This window comes from Centroberyx affinis, unplaced genomic scaffold (genome assembly GCF_046629955.1).
Source record: "Centroberyx affinis isolate AG114_WGS23_722 - 3 ecotype Tasmania unplaced genomic scaffold, CSIRO-AGI_Caff_v1 ptg004834l_1, whole genome shotgun sequence".
In the NCBI taxonomy this organism is placed as follows: domain Eukaryota; kingdom Metazoa; phylum Chordata; class Actinopteri; order Beryciformes; family Berycidae; genus Centroberyx; species Centroberyx affinis.
Genome location: NW_027282360.1, coordinates 26,254 through 50,900, shown reverse-complemented (window position 1 = coordinate 50,900; position 24,647 = coordinate 26,254). Strand labels below are relative to the sequence as shown.

General features: G+C 40.1%; 1 protein-coding gene across 1 annotated transcript; it reads right to left on the bottom strand.

Annotated features, from left to right (window-relative positions):
• Nucleotides 1–1,928: 1,928 nt before the first annotated feature.
• sacm1la (SAC1 like phosphatidylinositide phosphatase a) lies at nt 1,929–23,978 on the bottom strand. The gene is made up of 20 exons (XM_071545263.1): nt 23,929–23,978; nt 20,672–20,769; nt 19,426–19,500; nt 19,210–19,337; nt 14,725–14,874; nt 13,303–13,362; nt 13,122–13,155; nt 12,881–12,982; nt 11,870–11,955; nt 11,587–11,673; nt 11,425–11,493; nt 11,245–11,324; nt 10,704–10,802; nt 10,463–10,601; nt 9,442–9,511; nt 9,246–9,318; nt 9,029–9,122; nt 7,470–7,562; nt 7,314–7,371; nt 1,929–5,857 (listed from the first exon to the last, which is right to left on the bottom strand). Exons 1-20 carry the CDS (start codon nt 23,955–23,957, stop codon nt 5,721–5,723), a joined length of 1,761 nt encoding a protein of 586 aa, XP_071401364.1. The 5' UTR covers nt 23,958–23,978; the 3' UTR covers nt 1,929–5,720.
• Nucleotides 23,979–24,647: the final 669 nt, after the last annotated feature.

The window sequence follows — 24,647 nt, the reverse complement described above, 5'->3', positions numbered from 1 at the left end:
GATGTAAAAACTCACCTGCAACACTAGCTCATACATTCTAGTTTTGCCCGAGGCTCTCGGGTTACTGGTCCTCCATTTTTGATGCCCTATCCAAGATACTTAAAAGACCAATAGTTCCAAATCCTCTTACAGCCATTTTTGGTATTCAACGTGAGGATGATGATCTTCCTAGGGCACAGTCAAATTGCATCGCTTTTGTCACTCTTTTAGCCAGAAGACTCATTTTACTCAATTGGAAACAGGCTACCCCTCCCTGCTTTAAACACTGGATCAGAGATACACTACAGTTTTTGAAGCTAGAAAAGATAAGATTTGCCCTTCGAGGGCCTAAGGATAATTTTAGCAGCGTATGGCAACCTTTCATTACATATCTACTTGAACAGCTGTGAGGTTGTGGGATTGTTTGTTTTCAACATTTGCTGTAGAATTTGTTTATTCTAAACTGTGCGCACGCTCACACACACACACACACGCCTTGTCTATTATTGTTGAGTTTGTGTTGTTTTTGTCGTTATCTTATTATATTTTATCTTATTTGTCTGTTTGTTTCCTTGAAAAGAAAAAAAAAATGTTTTTCCTGTACTTTTGTATACATAATGCTTCTTTTTTAATTGTGAAAACTAATAAACAAAGTGGTGAAAAAAAATAATAAAAATATTTCTCCTATTTTACATTTTCTCTGTCCTCTCTTTGCATAAAGTTATTTCATGATGTTTTCATATTCAGTGACCACATTTTTTGCTGCATTTGAATGGTTATTTTGAGTTTTCCATCCTAATCATTTTAAATCCATGATATACAGTGATATCATTAGTATGACTCACTTGAAATGATGCAAGTCTTTTTGACTGATTAGCCAATCATACATAATTACCAGAATCATTAACTTCATAAAATGACTGATAATATGCTGCATTAAAAGACACATTGCATTGACGGGGTACTGGGCTAACTTTATAGGGCATCATGTAGGAATACCATAGTGATGTTCTGATGTCGTGAAGAAATATAAACTATATTTTTCGAGATGGATCAATGATTTACTATAGCTGCATTAGAAAACAGCCAGAGAACATTCCTTCCATTCAGTAACAGCAGTTGCTTCAATGCTGTTGAGGGGAGTAAGACCATCGTTAGAAATAACCACAGGCATAATCAATAAAAAGGTGAAATGACTATTGTGGAAGCCCATTTCCCACCACCTGTTAAAAAATACCACCATATACATTTTTATTGTCATCAAGTGAGATTTTTTTTTAATCAATATTATGACTTTGTGTCATAATTATGAGACAGTTAAGTCATATTGATGAGATAGTATCTGATAAATATGACTCAGTATCTCATAATTGAGATACTAAGTCAAATATGAGATAGTATGAGACAGTACGCCATATTGATGAGAAACTTTCTCAAAATTATGACTTAGACTTAGTATCTCATAATTATGAGAAACTAAGTCTTAACTAGAAATATATGAATAAATAAATCTAGTAATACATACAAAATCTGATTGTTTTGGGCAAGTTTTCAATATGCAAACCTCTTTGCTGTGCTCAGATACAAAGAGCACAACTCTAAAATCATAGCCATGTAAGCTTAATGGTAATGAAGTTGTTACACTTAAATATATTATATTATACAGTATATATTATATCATAACAGAATAGAACAGAATCTTTATTGGCATTGCTCCTCGGTAGAACCTATTGTGGTGAATAATAATTCACCTGTTGGTAACACAGGAGAAAAAAAACCCAATTGGACTACAATTTATTTATTTAGATCTGAAAGGATCTGTGCACTGTTTTTTTTTTTTTCCATTTTCCTTTTGATTTCCAAGAGCAGAAATTCTTCATTCGAGTCCGTTATTGAGTTACCTTGGCCTGAGTAGAAAGAAAAATGGAGCAATAACAGTAATCTGTGTGTATTCACTGGAGTTTATTGACAATCAAAGAAACCACTGGATGAAATCATTTCCTGGAAGGAGAGCGTTGAAGATTGTGTTGTAGAGAAACACAAATTCATTTACACGTTCCACAGCAAAACTAAACATATTCTCCAATACCTTCATTAAGACTTGTCGAGTGTCATTTTATAGTTATATAAAATCACAATGTTTCCTAATCCGTTATACTACTCAGTAACATACAGCCATAAAAAAACAAACACAAAAATAAGTTGTACTTGTAAGATGCGTGAGGTTGTAACGTGACGTGCAAACTTGGAAGACAAAAGTGTACTTGGAAAACTTGAAAAGCAAAATGCGTGTGCGATACAATTTGCAAACTTGTGATGTATTTTGCAGTTGTAAACAGCTATTTGCACGTGTGCAAAACACATGTTGCAAATGTATTCATTTCACATTATGAGCTATCATCAATTGTTCTTTTTGTTAACCGTTAAAAACATTTGCAGCAATTTTGCCAGTATTCCCCACTAGGTTTTTGCGTTTGGAATAGGGCTGAACAATTAATCGAAATTTTATCAAAATCGCAATATGGCCTACTGCAATTTTCAAATCATAGGAGCCGCAATATTTGTTAAAGGTGAAATGTGTCAAAATAGCATTTTAAATGAAATATTGTGGTGCTGCAGAGATGTCCTGGCCTACACATCATATTCTACAGATTTAAGAAAACATCTTTGTTTGGTACAGGTCCCCGCAAAAATCACAACATAATCATTTTAATACGTTTTTCAATGAAAATGAGAATAATGAGGTAAAAATTATCATTCCCTCTAATATCGCGAATCATATCGCAATTGCAATATCAGTCAAAATAATCGCGATTAGATATTTTTTCAAAATCGTTCAGCCCTAGTTCGGAATGTGTGTAGTGTGTTGTGAAAAGTACAGTACAGTACAGTTTGCACGTCGTGCTACAACCTCACACATCTTACAATACAAGTACAACTTATTTTGGCGGTTTCTTATGTCATCGTAACATGTCATCGGCTCCTTTATTGGTTCATGATGAGAACCAAAACAAATGCAAAAACTGTAGTGTCGATATAATGAGTCAGTCTGCAACCTTCAGGCTACGTTAGTACAGTTTGTGAATTACAGCTCTGGCCCCAAGCCGTTAAACCTGCAACCTCATATATGGAAGATGGAAAGAAAGTATTTGATCCGATAGCTGTATCATCTCTCTGCTTCCTTCCTCGACCAAAAATAAATCTAATAAGGTGCCGCTGACTTGTTGCAATCATTCAATGTGTTCCGGATAAAACCCATCACTTCCACCTACGAATTATATTAAATCTGTAAATACAAACTTCATTTGAAAACGTACAGGCATTACAAGGATATGTTCATGATACAGATGTCACCCAAGTACACACTGTACAAGCCAAAGTCACAGAGTTCATGGCTGCACAATAGTTGTTCATCAAAGATTCCATCACCTCTTTTGAAAAGCTAAGTACATTAGATGTTTTACTAAATGAACACAACAGTTTAAACTTCATTCGATCTGTATTACATGTTGGTATGATTCGGATAATAATCTAAAAAAAACACACCGTTGGAAACGAAGAGCCGGAATGCCACGGAATGTGAAATCAAACACGGAGAAAAAAAAAAACGAAAAAAAGGCAGAGCGACAGATTCCTCTAAAGTGGTAAATCTCAAATCAACCTCAGTGCAAGATTTTAAACCCTAAACGCGTTTATGATGAGGATATTAAAGATTTGAAAACGTCCGTGCCCTCTCCGCTGAAGGGGCAAAGCTCATAAGGCAGTGATCCGAGAGTGGGTTTTGGATTCTCTTCTAGACGGGAGCGAGGCGATCCCCAGCCTCCTGGGAGGAAATGGGGAAACCGAGCGGACATGATGACATCGGCGGACAGGTGTGTGGTGGACAGTAGGGATGGGACGATAGGCTTATCTCACGCTACGATTCCATACGCGATAAAAGTTCAGAATTCTGTTTATTTCTGAGCCACAAATCTTGCTAGCAATAGCATTGGCTCGCTAGAATGTAAACAACGATTTAAAAATGTCATTACAAAGTGCAAATAATATAATTTCAATGGGGAGCTTGTGAAATTGTGATGGTCAAGCCCGTCTCATTTGTATGGAGCCCCTCTGGGGTCACATGGTAGAAAAAAAAAACGTGAAAAAAAAAATTTGTAAACTGTGCGAAGGGATTTGTAAACTGTGCGCACAGATTTGTAAACCGTGCCCTCGGATTCACAATCTGTGCAAACGGATTTGTAAATTGTGCGTTCCCACAGATTTGTAAATCCGTTCGCACAGTTTACAAATGCGTGCACACGGTTACATGCACTCTTCTGTTCTTCAGTGAATGGACCTGCCTTGCATGGACCGCGGTGACCACATCCACCAAGTAAGTTCAATGTTATCTAGATTTAACGGCAGATTTAACGATAGTGAAATTAGTTAAACTGATTTAGCTTTGTGTTTTTGGAGTTTCACAGCTTTTATGGAGGATTTGTAAACTGTGCGAACGGATTGAGAAACGGTTTACAAATCCGTTCGCACGGATTTACACATCAAGTTTTTTTTTCTACCATATGACCCCAGAGGGACTCCGTACATTTGCGATTACTACAGCAGAATAAAATATAGCTAATATCGCGATTTATTTTTCTGCCCCGCGATACGTATCGTCACATTTGTATCGCGATACATTGAATTCCGATATATCGTCCCATCCCTAGTAGACAGTGCGGACATCGACTGGTCCATGGTACGCATGCAGCTCATTTCGTGGTTCTCCAAAGTGCAAAAAGAAGACGGTAAGAAAAGCAATAAGCCCTTACTAAAATAGAATCATGATAAATACTTTCCACAATTAGGTTAATAGGAAGACATATTCTTTGCTCCTGCCCCACCCAGGTATATAGATTAGGCTAATATGTATATTTGATTAGCAGGTTTGTAAGGCTTGTTACATTCAAAATGACAACTCACCGTGTACATACTGTCTAGACTGCTATCCTAATTGTTTACGTACAACAAATTTCAATATGTGCAAGTCAAAGTGCCACCCCTTTGAATGGGACTATCTAGGGTCATTTACCGTTACTAAATCACCACAGTTTTGGAATGGATAAAATGAAAAAAAAAAACAGATGTGTAACACAGAACCGTAGAAAACCACTCCTTAAAAGATGTTTCCGATTTTGAGGTCTAACAGTAAACGAATACTCCAAGAAAATGAGCAGTAATGTGGAAGGTGCGTGACAGTTGGATCTTACGGAAATTACAATATTATATAAACGGAAGAATGCCAAAACAATTCATTAAGTGCTATCGCAGACCCTCTGCGTAATAAACTAACACAAACAAAACCGAACCTAGGGGCTGAGGAATGTGGGAAACCAAATGTAAACCGTGGGGAAAGAGGAGTGCGTCCAGTACAGAGGAGGAAGAAGAAGAAGAAGAAGAAGGAGGAGGAGGAGGAGGAGGAGGAGGAGGAGGAGGAGGAGGAGGAGGAGGAGGAGGAGGAGGAGGAGGAGGAGGAGGAGGTGGTTCTCAGATGATGTAGGAGAGAATCTGTTTTGGATAAGAAAAATCGAACGGAGCTTCCGAGCGGAGAAAGCAGATCGGAAGAAAGTCCGGGCCTGGAGGGAAAGAAAAAAGAACGGCAGGAGGGAAGAGGAGGAGGAGGAAGATGACGAGGTATATGAGCCCAGCTGGGCCCAGCTGCTTCTCACATACACACACACACACACGGATGTCGCACGTCACCTTCAGTCCATCTTCTCCTTCTGGACCAGCTTCGGGGCGTCCACAAAGTCTCGGCCGTTGAACAGGATGATGGCGGCGGTGATGGCGCCGGCGGCCCCCCAGAACATCATGTACGCCAGGGTTTCAGTCCATGTGTCGCCTGGGGGAGGGAGGGAGGGAGGGAAGGGGGAGGGGGGGCATCAGCAGCTGTTACCAGTAGAGCTACACCCAGTTCTTGATTCATTTAGAAACATTTGTGGTAACACTTTACGTCAAGTGTTCATGAACTAATGTTAACTAATGCATTTACTAACATGAATTAAACATGAATAACAACATTAAAAGAAAATGAGTTCATGTTAAATGCACATGAGCAACTGCATTAATGTTGTTATACATGTTTATTAGTAATGTTAACTAATGTGTTTACTAACATGAACTAAACATGAATAACATCATTAACAAAGATTAGTTCATGTTAAATGTACATGAACTGCATGAATGTTGTTATACATGTTTATTAATAATGTGAACTAATGTGTTTACTAACATGAATTAAACATGAATAACATTAACAAAGATTAGTTAATGTTAAATGCACATGAACTACATTAATAATGTTAACTGTATTTACTAATATGAATTAAGCCTGAACAGTGACATTAACAAAGATGAGTTCATATTAAATGCACAATAAACAGCTGCATTAAGTAATGTTGTTATACATGTTTGTTAATGCTAATGTATTGTCTAAATTTAAACCCTAACTCTTCATGTATTACTTAAACATATCCTGGCATTAACTAAAGTGAGTAAGTCACAACAAGCATTACTCAGCATGAATAAATAAATGCAAAGTGTTACACGTTTCCCCAATGGAACTCTTCCGTTCCCAATTTCCATTTTAGAATAATCTTAGTAACACTTTATAATAAGGGTCACTAAGTTAAGTGTTAGTTAATGCTTAATAAGGGTTAGTTAATGCTTAATAAGCATTAACTAACCCTTAATTAACAGTTAACTAATGTGTAATTTACTAATGGTGTTCATGTTAACTAAGGTATTCATTTTTACATGATTTAATAGTTTATAAAGATGACTATTAAAGTATAAATTAATACCTTAGTTAACATGAACACCATTAGTAAATTACACATTAGTTAACTGTTAATTAAGGGTTAGTTAATGCTTATTAAGCATTAACTAACCCTTAATTAATGTACCCTTATTGTAAAGTGTTATAATCTTTATATTTTGTTTTGAAGTTGAACCACAGTGGAAAAGTGTACTTTGTTGCATTTTTGTATTTGGTTCATGTAGTTGGTTCAGATAATTATGTATTATCTGAATTTTGTAAATAAAGACCACAATAAGAGTAAGACAGTAAGAGTGAAAACAAGACTTTCTAGCTGCTGCTACTTTGAGAAATACTGCACTGAAAAAATGTGTGAAAATATTTATGTTAAGGATAAAGAAACTGAAACTGAGACTTTATCCATAACTTAATGGTTATGAATAATCATGATCACAATATCTAATATATGACTGCAGCCCTCAATACAAGTCAGTCATAGATAGCGAGTGGAGATTCATTTGCAGAGAAAATGGGAACTTACCAGCCATGAGAAGACAGATGACGCACATGGAAAACGCCACCAGCATAATGACGGGCAGCTGCATGAGGAAGAGGATTCAAACCATTAGACTGACAGTCCATTTACAGTCTGGAGTGCTGCTGCTGCTGACAGAAAAAAAATATACTGAGAACTGACCGTGAGGAACTTCCAGTCCTTCTGAACGCAAAGAGGAGTCGGTCCGTCTGTTTCATCGAGAGCAAAGTTACCCAGAAACAGGTCGATGGAATCCTAAAAATCAAACAAAACCGCATTAGCACTTTCTTATTGGGCCTCATTTATCAATCAGTCATACTAAAATCTTATGAATGATCATCCCTGCAGACATAAGGGTACCATATGCATTGCTGCTGCCTTTAATTATCTCCATATTCAGAATAAACTGTGGATGATTGAAACTTCCGTAAACTTAGAATCTATAGTTTTCGATAAAAAACATCTAGTTGTAATATTACCGAGCAATCCTGACATTTCACAACCTGCTTCAAGGCTTTTTTGAAGACGTGTCGTGGAAATTTGAGTGTTTCTGAAAGCGTGTCTTGATGGAGATTTCCTTCAATAGCACACTTATCTATCTGTCAAATCACTGTACCAGCCTGTACTGACTTTGAATATATGCTTATGGAATTCAATACAGGAGTAGAGTACTTGTTTTCCAAGACGGGCCACATAACAGTCTGTCTAAAAATGGGTTTAAATGTTGTCTTGGGTGCAGTGGTGTAGCCACTATGCAACAGAGAGGACTCAGTGGGCCAATTAAAGATCATAATAACCATTTTGAACCAGCTTATGTAATTGTCTAGTGGCCAACCTTTCTTACCCAAGTATTTATTTTGTAATCTTCCTTCTCATTGAAAACTACAAACTACATTTGAGTAAATTATATTGCCCCTCTTTTAGTCTGTCAGTCTTTAATTATTGCCACAGTTAGGCCACAGTTGAACAGATTTGGTGATTATGTGTTTCAAGAATAAAAACATACCGTGCTAGATATAAATAACCTTGTTATTTGTTTCTAATTAACATCATGTTGAGGTGAAAAGGAAATGCTTATTGCGTTTTGTCATAGCTCTCGTATGGAATGCTCATTCAGCCATGGCCACTCTGTGAACTAGGGCTGGGCGATATGGACAAAATCAAATATCATGATATTTTTGACCAAATACCTCGATATCGATGTTGTGACAATATTGTAGGGATGACTATTGGTGCTTTCACAAAATATTTACACAATGAGATTTTTGATAAATAATCATCAGTAATGTGGATATAATGACTAAGTGGGTAAAGGCAAATAATAGAACAGCTAGAACAGTCTGGTAAGTTCAGAAAATGACATCACTTTACTGTAATGCAGCCTTTAAAACCAGGAAAACACACTTATGCCATATCACCATATTACGATATCCAAAATCTAAGACGGTATCTAGTCTCATATCACGATATCGATATAATATTGATATATTGCCCAGCCCTACTGAGAACTGCTGCAGATCACCCATGAAGAGACACTTCGAAACTCACGACAAGTCCGAGGATGCGTTGAATCCACGAGAGATTTCACAAACTACGTGGGTTTACGACATGCTTTCGGAAAAACACTCGTGGAAGCAGAGATTGTTCTTCAATAGATACTTCCAAGACAGTTGGGAAATATGGCATCTAGTGCCTTCCTTGTTGGTGAAAACAGATCATACTTGTCTGAAGCCGTCGGAGAAGTTGTTCTTGTAGTAGCGGATCATGGAGTTCCAGCCGTCCATCACCAGCCCCCACTGGGTCCTCTTCCCCGTCCTGAGGGAGCCAAATCAAACGGAAATCAACTTCCAATAAACAGCACCCTGACAATCCACCATTGAGAAGGCTGCTAGACTGCTTGTCTTAGTGTGTGTGTGGTGTGTGATGCATTTACTGTACCTTGTGAAGTCTGTTTTCAAGGCTCCGGTTCCTGCGTACTGTACTGCGCATGCATTAGCATTGTCAGCCCATGCTAGTTAGAGAGCACACACAGAAAACAGTGTGGGGCGGGGTCAGTCGCTACAGTTGATTCGACATCGGTTCAGCTACTAATCACACAGCTCATGCTAAGGATCGGTCATACAGAGGCAATTACCGTTCTTGTAGATTTTCTCAAAGTCGGCCTGTTCGTCGATCCGCTGGCCCACGTTCAGAACCCCCATCCTCTGTGGATACACATTCAGAAAACATGAGGAAGTGAAGAAGATTCAGGGGTTCCCGCTGTGGCCCTGATGTAAAAACTCCATGGCTTTTTCATCGCTTTCCATAATAAAGTCGGAGCGCTTCCACAACGCAAAAATTTTCTGCCTTCCTGGTCTGGTTGCCACTACATTTGGGATGAAAGCCACCATCTAATGCAATGAATGTGTGAAACAAGTATATTATTATACTGCTATATTCCTGTAAGTGACCCATTTGTAAAATTACCTGATATTCCCTGACCCTAGAGAATTAATCAAATTCTCTGCCTTCCCTGAAATACACCTCTCTAAATTCCTCTCCAAGATATTCCAGAAATCCAGACAAATCTTTAATATTAACTAGAATGCCTCCGCCAAATAAACTTTGTTTTATCATTGCAAGGACAGCCTTTATTTATTGAACATATATAATTAATGTGACTATTAGGTCAACTTAAAGGATTTTGGTGTCTGCAAAAGTAAGTGACAGCACTTCCACCGTTTTTGTAGAATGACCCAAGATCGTTTTCTCAGCTACAGTGGTAAGCAAAACAGTATGATGTCACAGTGAAGTTGACCTTTGAACTTTTGGATATAAAATGTCATCACTTCATAATTTTATCCTATTATACATTTATCTAAATTTCGTCATAATTAGCGTATGAATTCTTGAGTTATGGCCAAAAACGTCTTTTGTGAGGTCACAGTGACCTTTGACCTTTGACCTTTGACCACCAAATTCTAATCAGTTCATCCTTGAGTCCAAGTGGACGTTTGTGCCAAATTTGAAGAAATTCCCTCAAGGCGTTCCTGAGATATCGCGTTCATGAGAATGGGACGGACGTGAGGTCACAGTGACCTTTGACCTTTGACCACCAAAATCTAATCAGTTCAGCATGTCCAGCCTGCAGCTCCTCTCTCTCTCAGTGCATTTACCTGCAGCTGGGACTGTAGGGAGCGTCGGGCCAGCAGGCTCTGGATGACGTTGGTCCTGTCCAGGCAGTCCATGCAGTTACTGCGGAAGACGCCTTTCTGCTGGGCCAACACCTTCCCCTCTGTGTTCACTATGAAGTAGCTACGGACAGACAGAGAGCATTGCTGCCTTCTCCTTCATGACACAGAACTAGATACTAGCATAGAACAGGCAGCATAAACCACCAGTGGCTGGATGGGTTACCTGTAGTCATCTTGTGCCTCGGCTACAGCGTCGACTAAGATCTGGAGACGATCCCATCTCATCCGGCTGCACTCTTTGTGGAAGTCGAAGGCTTTGTAGCTAGAGACATTAGAGACAGTATAAAGGTCAAAGTCCTATAGTCAGATTAGGAATACACCATGAGTCTGTTTACACTAAGGACTGATCCAAACTTCCCAAGCATACTGCACCTCCATATACTATATTGCAACATAATTTTCAATTTCTGCATAAAGGAAATAGTTGAGAGGGATTTCTTGTACTCTGATTAGAGCTACATTGGCCCCCTTTACACCTACATTAACAGAAATAAAGTTTTTGCGCATGGATCCAACCCCAAGCAAAACAAACAGGCAGCAGGCAGCTCAGACAGTAACATGCTACCAAAAATGGATTGTCAGGACACTCATGGATGAGGAACAAGCGAGGCATTTACAGTTATAAACATGACATAACACCATGACTGACTGTTTAAACAGCCAGTGTACATAAAAATGGGGAACTGCTAGTGAGTGGCACTTACTTGATCAGACCATTATCCATGCCAGACACCATCTTGGCAAAGGCCTGTTCGAGTGGCTTCTCTGAGCCCTTCTGATTGACCTGAAAGGGAAAAAAAAACCACAGTGTACAATTTAGTCTTTTCATTATTCTTTTAAAAGCAAATACAAGTAAAGAGCTTGAAAAAAAAAGGGGGGCTTACCAGGTTCAGAATACTTTGCTTCCCATAGATGAGGACCTGAGAGTCAAAATGCCTCTGGAAGCCATCCATCTATACATTATTTTCGAAATGTTAGCTTCACATTTTCACACTCGTCACTATTAAAACAAGTACATGGCAACAAATGAAGACGCGTGCTCTTACGTGGCTGGTAGCTTGGCTGATGACGGGTTTAGGTTTGTATTTGAGGTTGGGCCTCTGAGACCAGAAAAAGGGCATGGAGCCTCGTGTCTGTTAGAGAAAACAAAAGCTTAGTTAGAACATTTATTTCTGCACCTTTAAATTCTTAGACGTCTTCCAAAGCGCTTCAACCTCTCAACTACAAACTTGGGCGCAAACTGCCTTTAGTGTTAAAGTTCTTGCCATCTGAGTGTTCTCGCTACGGCTGCAAAATGAACGGAAAAAGGATTGAAATCTTCATACTTGCCTGTACGAATGAAGCCCTTGCTCCTTCATACAGGACAATCTGCTCGGTCTCCACAAAGTTAGCAGCGTGGCCCTCTGAGTCGATGCCTATGGAGCAGAAAACATCATTAGCCATGCTGTTACCACTTCCTCCAGCCATTTCCCCAGTGACGCCTCTAACTTCCACACCACCGAGCCACTGCAGCCTGTTGCACCAGTTAAACTTCACTTCAAACGTTGGCTAGTTTGAACATTCTCACTAAGTCCAAGTTTACGTTTTGAAACGGTTGTTATTGGTTAAATGTAGACATGAGTTAAAACTTAATACTTGTACCGATCCCTTACTAGGTATAAAGCCGTCTGTAAAATAGCCAATAGCATGGCGCATCAATTTGATAGACAGGAAAACTTGCTGAACCCAGAGGAATAAATACAGCATGGTTTACATCAGCAACATGAAATTAGATCACTGAACTGATCAAGAAACTAACTAGAATTGGATCTAGCTAACAATAAAATAAATAGCATTTTTTCCACCCTATTAGTGACAGTTTAAATGAATGGTGAAACTACTTCATGTCACTATAGTTGTCTGTATTAGTTAGATCTAGTTGTATGGGTATGGGAGACTAATTAATCTTAATACTTTGTACTAGATAATGTACCCATTAGTTGATATTTGCCAATCTTAATTTAGCAAAATATATCCTCTTTTTCATTCAGTAATAGTAATATTATATAGTAATGTTAGACAAGCGTTGAGTGGGGCATGAGAAATTGATTTTGGCTTGCAGGTTATTGGCCACAGAAGGTGAAAACATCACTGTCTGTGGCAGTGTTTTGGTTAGAGATCCCTTTATGCTCTACTGGTTAAGATGTACCTTCAGTCTCCATGGTGTAACTAAACAAAGACACAGCTTTAGTGTAACGTTTAGCTGATACCTTGCACCCTAAATTACAATCAAAGGCACCTTCAGCTGGTGCAACAGGCTGCTGGTCTCTACTGACTGGCTGAAGGTCAGTGGCTCTTTACCTCTCACGTAGTATCTGACACCGGCCCGGAAACAGCTTCTCCTGGATATGAGGATCCACTCAAAGATCTTCCCGTTGATGCGGCACGGCTTCATGACAATGACTGGACCGGCAGGGTCAAGGACAGGTCTTCCTGAGGAGCTTTGTTCTAAGAGACTATCCTCCACTACTCAAGGCTACAGTATGTGTTTTACATGTGCAATACAAGACAATGCTCTACAGACATTGAATGAAAAGGATACATCCGTGCACAACAGGGAGGGCAAACCTGTGAAGCTGTGGAGAAACATAGGGATCACACAGTTAATGAAGTCAGTTAAAGTCAGAAGTTGAACAAAAAAAAACACTTTTAACCTGCTGGTATTACTAATAAAGAAAATGAAAAAAACAATGGGCCTGACAGACAACAGTTCCATCCGTTACCTCTGGCTGTGCTGCCAATTCTCTCAGCAGATTCCCATTCCACACGAACCTCTGATCTGCCTGAAAACACAAGACGAAATATAATCTAATGAGTGACAAATCAACCAATAAATCATCTGTGAAGCAGAAACATATCAATCTAACCTGTAAATTATCTTCATAATGAGCCTGTAATTGTAGTAATACTACTACTACTGCTACTGCAAATCATAATAGTCATTTTGTTGTTTGTCTCCCATACCCACTACAACCATGGACATAAATCAATGTATACATATTACATATGCATACATATTCTAACTAATACAGACAATAGTAATGAAATCAAGTGGTTAACATTTTCAATGCAAGTTTTCTTTGTAACTTGTGTCTGTGTGACTATTTCAGTTGGTGCATCCATTAAGATTTTAGTCATTAAAAAACTTGGACATAGTGAGAATTCACGTTCAAACTAGCCTACTTTGTGAACTGAAGTGTAACTGGTACAACGGGCCGCTGGTGCTCCTGTACAAGCAGTTCTCAATTTGCACAACCATGCATGCACACACACCTTCATCACAATCAAACCAGCCAGACTAGGTCCGAGCAAGTCAAGAGCTGCAGCACAGAAGGGACAGGCAAGGATGGGCTGTAAATCACTCGCTGACTGCTAAAGTAAATAGAACCGATACAGACAGTCTCTCTCCACCAGTGTCGGTTCACAGGGTGTGTCTGTGTGTTTGTGCATGTGCCTCAAAGCAGGCATGTAGAAAAGGTCAGGAATGAAGTTTATGGGATAAACAGAATAGGGCTGGGTGATAATTCAATATTATCGTTTACCGTCTTTCAGTGGAATCATATCGTGATGATATGAAGATATTTTGATATCGTGACACACATTCCTGCTGTCTGAATTGATGATGACAAGCAAATTTTACGTAAAAAGTCTCATAAAATGAAGTATGGTAGGAATATTATTTGAATATTTCTGTTTTGTTTGACATCACACCTAACATCACCATTCGGTTCAATGAGATGAACATGAATTTGATTATTTAACGTGATTTTGCATACATGAACCATATCGTGATATATATTGATATCGAGAAAAATCCTTATGATTATCGTGATATTGATTTCAACCATGCCCTATAACAGAATATAAAACACCAGTGAAAACCCGTGCATCTCCAGTATGAGCAGATGCAGCCTTCCGGTGCTGTTGGAAATATCGGAAATTACGAGTTAACCACCCAGCAAAGTGGTAAATACAGCTGGGGAAAGTCACAATTTGCTATGATACTAGAGATGCTGAGGTGTGTGGCGAGATGTGTGGGAGGCACAATGTACAGAACAGGCTCCAAAAGCACTTGACTGTGACCACTCATATTTACGACTTCTGGACTGGGAGCCTGAAGGCAGCGTAAGCGAGGTTTATCTCACCCTCTCCAGCAGGCTCATCTCCTGGAAATCGGGGCTGGTGTTGGCCAGCCGCTGCAGGGTGTGCGTCAGGTCAAAGTCGGTGCAGAAGTAGAAGCCGTCTGTAGTCAGCACGTTGTCGATCATGGACAGGAAGGTCTTATTCTCTTGAGACTAGAGGAGGACAGAAAAAAGCGTTTTTTTTTTTAGTTTTTAGTCCAGGAGCTGTAATGTGTGTTTGGAACAGCGTGTGCTAGACAGTAACTCGACACTTTTTAAGTTGTCGGTGATGTGTGAAATTGTCCGGCACTCCATAAGAGCAATGGCACTCACACACAGCATTACCTTACGGACCAGTTTGTTCTGACTTCACAGCCTGGAGGTTCTATGATAACAGAGTTGCTGAGATGTGATGTTTAGAGGACAGGCAGCATGGAAGCCGTATCTCGTGTTAAATGTGATACCACTCCTGTGCTTTGTGTGAATTTGGCGCTGTATGAATAAAACCGTAATCATGTTACTGCAGCCAGAAACATGACTTCAGTTCTTCCCCTTCTAAAGTCACCAGAATTGAATGTTTCATGGCTGACATTTCAAAGGCTTCGAAGTTAATTCACACCCTGATCAAAGCCACAACACGTTTGTCCCACTTGCTCATCCATTTGTTCAAACAGGCCTAAAGATGGCACCAGCTTTTTTCCCTGTTACAGGGTATCTGCAGGTTTTAGAAAGCCAAATTATACTGAACAAAAATATAAACGCAACACTTTTGTTTTTGCTCCCATTTGTCATGAGTTGAAATAAAAGATCGAAGACTTTTTCTATGCACACAAAAGGCTTATTTCTCTCAAATTTCGTTCACAAATTTGTTTACATCCGTGTTAGTGAGCACTTCTCCTTCGCCAAGATAATCCATCCACCTGACAGGTGTGGCATGTCAAGATGCTGATTAAACAGCATGATTATTGCACAGGTGTGCCTTGGGCTGCTCACATTGTGACACGGATTTAAACACATTTGTGAACAAAATTTGAGAGAAATAAGCCTTTTGTGTGCATAGAAAAAAGTCTTAGATCTTTTATTTCAACTCATGAAAAATGGGAGCAAAACCAAAAGTGTTGCGTTTATATTTTTGTTCAGTGTATATATAAGAAGACATTTTCATTATACCTGGAATTGGGTTAAGGCCAATTTAACAAGTAAAACCAGCCTTGAACATAGCTAATGAAAATTGTGATGCTATAAATGAGCAGTGTAAGAAAAAGGAGACCAGGAAATTAACCAACATGTCCAACATGTTTGTCATATTGTATTAACCCTGTTCTGTAACTAAGAGTGGACATGCATGTGGGTCAAACTGTGCAGCGATGTAATTAGGCTTGGGCGATAACCCTGCCCCCCCCCCCCCATCTCCAATCACTCTTCTAAGGAGGAAAACATGCACGGCTGTAGCGTTGACTGTTGTATCGCGCTAAGCCTCAGGCTGCTTGAGCTGTGTGTGTCTCTGGCGGGCTAATAGGATCTGGATGCTAAGCCAGTTAGCTCAGAGAGTGAAGCCTGACCTGACTCTCTGCACCTCTATCCTTCCCCTGACTCCATCTGCATCTGCTTCCCTTCCTCTCCCCCATGTCAGCACTTTGCTTTCCTGTTTTTTTTTTTTTTTGCCAGTGACTGCAGTTACTAGCTTGCCTTGTACGCATGAAGCCTCTATATCAGTGATTCTCAAGCTTTTTCACATCAAGGACCCCTAATTTAGTCCACATTAGGGCCCACGGACCCCCATTTGATGAGATTTCATCTCTCGGACCCAAATCTGAGAATATATTAATATGATTTTGTCCAGAATTCCATGACTATCTGTATTGTAAGTAGAGAGATAACAGAGAAACTATGATCAAAACAGTCATTCTTCTACAGTCTCTAATTGGTTTATCTTCTTGTAAATGAAATAATGCTGAAGTTTAACAATTCATCAGTTTGCTGGGGACCTTCTGGAACCCCCTCCAAGGACCCCTGGTGGTCCCCGGACATCACGTTGAGAACCACCGCTCTATAGTAATTGGGCAATATCAGCACAAAAAGAATTCACAAAAAGGAGTGTGTAGCTTTCTGTTTACCAAGCAAATAATTAGGGATGGGACGATATATCGCAATAAAAAAATGTGACAATATGTATCGTGAATCATGATATTAGCTGCATTTTACTGTGCTTGAGTAATCACAAATGAGATGACTTGCCCATCACACTTTCACAAGCTCTCAAGTAATATTGTATTGTATTATTTGCACTCTGTAATGACATTTTTAAATTGATGTTTCTAATGGCACCCTAGCGAGCCAATGCCATCGCTAGAAAGATTTGTGGCTCATAAATAAACATAATTCTGCACAGTCAGATTTTGTTTTCACTGAACTTTTATTTATTACATCGTATTGTGGTTGTATTGAATCGTGAAGCCCATATCGCGTATCGAATCATATCGTGAGATAAGCGTATCGTCCCATCCCTACAGTAATCCTTTTTTCACAATATACTAGAACAATGGTTCTCAACGTGGGGTCCGGGGACCACCAGGGGTCCTTCAGGGGGTTCCAGGGGGTCCCCAGCAAATTGATGAAGTGTTAAATTTCTTCTTCTTCTTCTTCTTCTTTTACAAGAAGTCACAATTAGAGAATGTAGAAGGAAAGACTGTTTTGGTCATAGTTTCTCTGTTATCTCTCTACCTACAATACAGATAGTCATGGAATTCTGGACAAAAATCATATCTAACAATAAAAAATATTCTTAGATTTGGGTCCGAGACACAAAATCTCATCAAATAGGGGGCTGTGGCTCTAATGTGGACTAAATTAGGGGTCCTCGATATGAAAAAGGTTGAGAATCACTGCACTAGAACCACCTCAGTCCCACTGTTTCCCACTGCGGTTCACACACTGCGTGAGAATTTGCTTCAGCTCTGCAGTGGCCTTCACAAAGAATCAACACGCAGTTTCCAGCCGAGGCTGCTCTTTCAATTAGTGCGACGAGAATAGAAGCGAGGATGAATAATGCACCGCCTGCTTCGCTGAAATCAGATAGCGCGGCGTGATTCCAGGCGGGCGGAGAATAAAAGTGATCCCGCTGAAACATGAGGTCTACTTTCTCACTCGGGGGCGACTGTAACTCCGTCGTAGGTTCCGAGTCGTCCGAATTTCCATCCCACGTGACAGCGCACAGTATATGGCCTGCCTGCTGGACTTTAACAGGGCATAGCAACAGATAAAAGCCTCATCATTTTGCCCAAAACTCTATTAATTGTGCAGAAATGGGCTGAGGAGATTCTTTTCAAATGAAAGCTGCACTAGGTAACTTGGTAACACTTTACAATAAGGGTACATTAATTAAGGGTTAGTTAATGGTTAATAAGCATTAACTAACCCTTAATTAACAGTGAACTAATGTGTCTGGTAATCATTTACTAATGGTGTTCATGTTAACTAAGGCAGTGGTTCTCAAACTTTTTCACGTCAAGGACCCCTAAACTGACACAAATTAGACCATGGACCCCCATTTGATAAGATTTTGTCCCAGGGTCCATTTTTGCTTTTAGATGTTTTATTACAGAAAGTGTATGAAACCCATGACCAAAATAGTCATACATTCTGTCACTGTGTTGGATGGAATTATAGTGAAAATAAATGATTCCCCTTTTTGCTGGGGACCCCCTCAAGGACCCCTGGGGGTCCCCAGGCCCCACTTTGAGAACCATTGAACTAAGGTATTAATTTATACATTATTTAATAGTCATCTTTATAAACTATTAAATAATGTATAAATTAATACCTTAGTTAACATGAACACCATTAGTATATTACACATTAGTTAACTGTTAATTAAGGGTTAGTTAATGCTTATTAAGCATTAACTAACCCTTAACTTAGTGACCCTTATTGTAAAGTGTTACCGGTAACTTTGCACCTTGATGCCTCAAATGGAGTAACTTCTTGAAAAATGTGAACTTCAATACCCAGAAATCAAATAGGAGAAAATAAAAAATGTAGTCTATTTTTTCGCATTTATTGTTGAATAGGTTCTACATTGTGCTATGGAGAATTAACCAACAAGGTGAAAGTAAAAAATATGGTGAAAAATATCTAATTGTGATTATTTTGGCTGATATTGCAATTGCGATATGATTTGCGATATTAGAGGGAATGCTAATTTTTGCATCATTATTCTCATTTTCATTGAAAAACGTATTATGTATTATATGGTGTGATTTTTGCGGGGATCTGTACCAAACAAAGATGTTTTCTTAAGTCTGTAGAATATGATGTGTAGGCCAGGACATCTCTGCAGCACCACAATATTTCATTTAAAATGCTATTTTGACACATTTCACCTTTAACAAATATTGCACCTCCTGCGATTTGAAAATTGCAGTAGGCCATATTGCGATTTCGATAAAATTTCGATTAATTGTTCAGCCCTAATTTGCAGCTTTAAAGTCAGGAGTAAGTGTGGGTCACCTGGGTCTCTGTGAGGTGCAGCACTGTCTTCTTATAGGAGATGGTATCAAAGTCGACTGCCTTCCACACAGCGTGGCCGAGCAGGCTGCCCACGTTCCTCTTCTTGGTTATGACAATCAGGTACATCCCTGTGTGGTTGGAACGGTTCGGTTACTCGCTTTACTTACTTACTCGAACCGACATGGCGACATCACAGCTGCGCGCCTCGGGACCTACCTGCTACCAAGCGGATGGTTCCCATGATGCCGCAGATGGGCCTGGTGACCGCTGAGGGAGGAACATCCTTTTTCACTGCAGAAACACCACAGTGGTTGGGAAAAAACAAAACAAATCAAGAGGCTTCATAAAATTAGAATGCTTAAGTTGGATTCTCAACTTGGTGCTATGTGCTGTAAAGGTACACTGCCTGTCAAAAGTTTGGGGACGCCACTTTTTTCTGTATTTTTACTGTTTTCCACATTTTAGAATAACTAGAATTTATAACCTCCTCCTCTCCTCTCCTTTCCTTTCCTCTCTCCCCTCCTTGTCTCCTCTCCTCTCCTTGTCTCCTCTCCTCCCCTCTCCTTGTCTCCTCTCCTCCCCTCTCCTTGTCTCCTCTCCTCCCCTCTCCTCTCCTAGTCTCCTCTCCTCCTCTCCTTGTCTCCTCTCTTCTCTCCTCTCCTCCCCTCTCACCTCCTTGTCTCCTCTCATCCCCTCTCCTTGTCTCGTCTCCTCCCCACTCCCCTCCTTGTCTCCTCTCCTCTCCTTGTCTCCTCTCCCCTCCTTGTCTCCTCTCCTCCCCTCTCCTCATCTCCTCTCCTCTCCCCTCCTCCTCCTCTCCTTGTCTCGTCTCCTCCCCCCTCTCCACTCTCCTCTCCTCTCCTCCTCTCCATGTCTCCTGTCCTCTCCTGTCCTCTCCTCCATGGTGGGACACACAAACACACAAACCACTCTCCAATTATAGTAGTGGAACAGTAAAAACATCAGAACTATGAAATAACACAAATGGAAGTATGCAGTGACCAAAATTTTTTTAAACAAATCAAAACTATCTTATATTTTAGATTCTTTACAGTAGCCGCCCTTTGCCTTGATGTAAAGGCAAAGGCTTTGGAAAGAAATTCACACATAGGAACAACTTCACTATTTATATTTGTCTAAGATACTAATTTCAAGCATTTAAGCAGAAGCAGAAGTCAATACTTCCCTCCTTCAGAAGCCTTTTGTTAACATCAATATGGCCACATATCAATATACTGTACATATCTGCAAAAAGCAAATGAGGTAGAGACACCGGGCGGCAAGAGCTAGGACACGGGTCACTGCCATCCGCACACTACTGGAGCCTTTCCATATCAATTTCAGCGGGGAGAGATTAAACTGTGGGAAAATAATTAATTCATGGCCATCAGCTCATCTGGGCAGTGTCTATTTTCCTCGATATGACGCGCAATCTCGAAAACGTTCAAAAAGGAGGTTGTACCGGTGAGGGTCATTTCACTGGAGACCCGGTCGATGGCCAGGACGGCGTCGGCTCCCTCATCGCAGGCCTCGACGAAGAACTTCTCCGGGGTCGTATGCCTGGGAAGGGAGAGCGAGGGGAAAGGTTAACCTCCCGGGAGTTAAGTTACAGTTTGTAATCGTTTAGTGTTCTGGCTGGACGGTAGTGCCTTCCATCCAGATCTTTTAGTGCAGGAGCCAGACTGGGACTTCTGCAGTTTGACAAAGATCCCAGTGTGCTACAGTTAAGGCCATGACCGGATGGTACGCTTTTATTTTTCGGTAACACTTCACAATAAGGGTACATTCATTATTATTAAGCATTAACTAACCCTGAACTTAGTGACCCTTATTGTAAAGTGTTACCTATTTTCCTCTTGCTCAAACACAAAGCTCAACTGGGAGGGTCACAGAGAGCAAGAGGTCAAAGGGCACAAGGAGTGTTACAGCATTCTGGTTGCTATGACAACTTGCAAGCTATCTAGTTAGTGTTAGCTATAGGTAAATTGAAGTAACAAAGGGCATGATGTTGTTGGAAAGGAAATTGGACAGGAGAAAGTAAGCGACAAATTGGACAAAGAGCACATCATGTGACTAGCAATCTTTCCTGTCTCTCTCCTAGAGCTGCAACGATTAATCGATTAGTTGTCAACTATTAAATTATTCGCCAACTATTTTGATAATCGATTAATCGGTTTGAGTCATTTTTAAGAAAAATAAGTCAAAATTCTCTGATTCCAGCTTCTTAAATGTGAATATTTTCTGGTTTCTTTCCTCCTCTATGACAGTAAACTGAATATCTTTGGGTTGTGGACAAAACAAGACATTTGAGGACGTCATCTTGGGCTTTGGGAAACACTGATCCACATTTTTCACCATTTTCTGACATTTTATAGACCAAACAACTAATCGATTAATCGAGAAAATAATCGACAGATTAATCGACAATGAAAATAATCGTTAGTTGCAGCCCTACTCTCTCCACTGTAGACTATAAAATAAAAATGCCAAAATGCCTTTTAAAGATTTGATTTTTGAAGGAGACTTACATTTGACATTTTTTATTGAGACCATATTCCACTCATGCAATGAGCCCTTCACAAGATGGAATATGCCTTTTAAAGATCTTTAAAAAAAAAGAGGAAGACTGAACTGGAGGATGTGAGTACATGTCATCCTCCTGGAGAGAGCAAAGCACCTACAGTTTTATCATCTCGTCCAACAGCTCCACCTGGACAGAGCCTGTGTCAAGGCCTTTCATATTAACATAATGCACAGCGTGGCTAAAGTGGTATACATGTTCAACTTGGAGCGCCTCCAAATGCACTGCATCCAACATGGCAGGCCCAGGCACGTTCAAAGAAAGCCACTCTAAAGGATCACAGCCAAACTCTCAAAGCTATGAGAGCGATAAACAAAGTGTGAACAAGCCTACAAGCTGCTGTCAAGATGGAAGTAGAGTAGTCCAGCTGGTGCTCGAGCATGTTGCCAGGATCAGAATAAATGCCCGGTCTAACGCAGCAGCAACAGCGATAAGTGATTATACAAAGTGCAGCTGACATCATCACTTTATCAGAGCAGTGGAGATCTATAGATGCCCTCACTGTTGCTTTGTCTGAATCGGTGAATGCAGCCATATCAGCTGGATATCACTCTACACCAGTGGTTCTCCGTGGAATCACTTGGTGTTGAAAAGCTTCATTCAGTCCGTTAAATGAGTTTGTAAATGGACAAAAGAGCAGAACAACAGCCCCGGCAGAGAAGGAACACGCGGAGCCGAAAATCCCCGCAGCAGAAAAATGCGGCCTCGTCTTTAGCTGCGGCATAAGTTTGTAGCTTATGGTAATGTAGTGAAAAACACTCAGCTGCTGGTGGTGACATAGCCACACAGACACTCCATTGTTGGGCTTTCATAAGCTACACCACTCCAAACACACGCTTGTGCCACATCATATCGCAATCCACACATAACTGTTAAGGTGGCGGTTTAAATGCCCAGACCAGGTGGGAGAGTCCTCAACATAAAAACCGTCACTTTAATAGATACAAACAGAACAGAAACAAACAAGTAAAACACTTAAAACCCACAATTAGCCCCATACATTGTGCAACACACACACACACACAAAAAAAACACCATTTAAACATTAAAACAACAATTGATGTCCTGTATACAGCAGGGAACCCACCTTCTATACAATGAACTATATCATCATTAACTACATATTTCTATTGTCTCACATACATTAACTTAAGATATTTTTTTTAAATTATTCATAGCCATTACCCTAGTGGTGTCAGGTAGTTTATTCCACCTTTGACAAGGCTGATAAGAGAATGCTCTTTTACCAAGCTCTAATTTTGTCTTTGGCATAACATAATTTGTGCCTGTAGTCCCACTCTTGGTTTCTTCGTATGATGCACGTTATAACATGAACCCAAAAGGCTTTTGTCAGTGAGATGCCCTTGAGCAAGGCACTGAACCCCCAGCTGCTCCACTGGAGCTGCTCAGTGGCTGGCAATGTAAGCCTGTGGTTGTCCTGGGCAGCTCCCAGTGTGAAAGTGGTGAAGTGTATGAATGTGAAGCAGGGTGTTGCTGGAAAAGACCAACGAGGTCTGTCGACTTTCCCTGGATAAATACAAGGTAAAAACGGCAACGCAATTCACTATTTCACTACTGGGCTCAGACTCAGCTGAATGACCTTCCTTGGTCATGAGGGTGGATAACCAGCTTTAGTTTCAAAGAAATGTGAGTCTCGGTAAAAAAGCTATCAAAGTGTCACGCAAAGGCAGTTTCACAAGTCTGTCCCAGGACTAGGAATGACATGCTGGTCTGACTGGTGTGACAACATCAACGATGATTCCAAAATCCACACTCTGCTGCTAGCTAGCTTACTAACTTATTCCCTTCATAATAGGCACAACCACCATTAGGGCGTTTGGTGCTGAACAGACAAATATGTAATGGCATACAGTATCTGACCGTCCTGTACAGCTCTTAGAAAGTCCACAGTGTCATGACATGTTCGTCTTTCATAATGAATGTGCATGGAGTGAAACTTGACTGGTTCCAGCTCTACCAGCCGAGCCTGTCAGCGAACTTCAGTCGATGTGACATCGACTTCTGACAACCGGCAGACAGCGCCTGTTCTACCGCTGTAATAAGCCACCTCATTTTGTTCGCTTTGTAAAGGTATTAGTATAAATATAAACGCTGTCAACTATATTATATGTACTTACAAATTGTATCTCTCGTAGGCGGTCGCCATCTTCACTCCGTCTACCTGACCTGAGTGACGTCAGCATAACAAATAGTGTGGGTTGTGCACTAAACGTGTTGCCAAGTAAGCGTTGTACAACCCCCAATAAAGGCGCCTATAGCCATAAGGCTTAAATGCAACGTTACTCTCAAATCTGGCAACCACAAAAGTAACGATGGGTGGTATTTGTAGTTCATTCAATCATTGGAACTACGCTGCCTAGCGTTTGCAAGCAGTATAAGCGCAAATTAGACTAAGTCACGTAGAAATCACAGAAATTACTTCTTTCAGACTGTTCATTTTCTATGTTTAACTGTTATGTCTTATTGATTTTTACAATATTGGATTAATAACTTTACCCTGATTCAAAGTTGAGAAGTAGATTCGTAAAACTATGTGCAGTATGATTTCTCCTCTAACAATTTCTTGTATTTGTACATAGTGCTTCTCTTGCTGTAAATGTATGAAGCCATGTCCAATATTTTATCATTAATGAACCAACACATGACAAATGTTTTGTCTTGGCATTACTGTAATAGTGTTTTCCTGTGGGACTGAGGCAGACTTCAAAGATAGGCTAAATAATCAAATAAGGCATTTGAACTTTGAACAATGTCTAAGAGTGACACTGGACAGTGAGACTGGACTGTATTGAACAGATGACATGGTCATCTTCTTGTAATTATAGTACATAGCCCT

Excerpts from the sequence above, each read along its gene's own strand:
- sacm1la (XM_071545263.1), bottom strand. The coding sequence starts at position 23,957 with ATGGCGACCGCCTACGAGAGATACAATTT. Across the intron at positions 11,956-12,880 it reads TGTCAGATACTACGTGAGAG|GCATCGACTCAGAGGGCCAC; the intron begins GTAAAGAGCCAC and ends TCTGCTCCATAG. Across the intron at positions 7,563-9,028 it reads TCTCCGACGGCTTCAGACAA|GATTCCATCGACCTGTTTCT; the intron begins GTATGATCTGTT and ends TTTGATTTTTAG.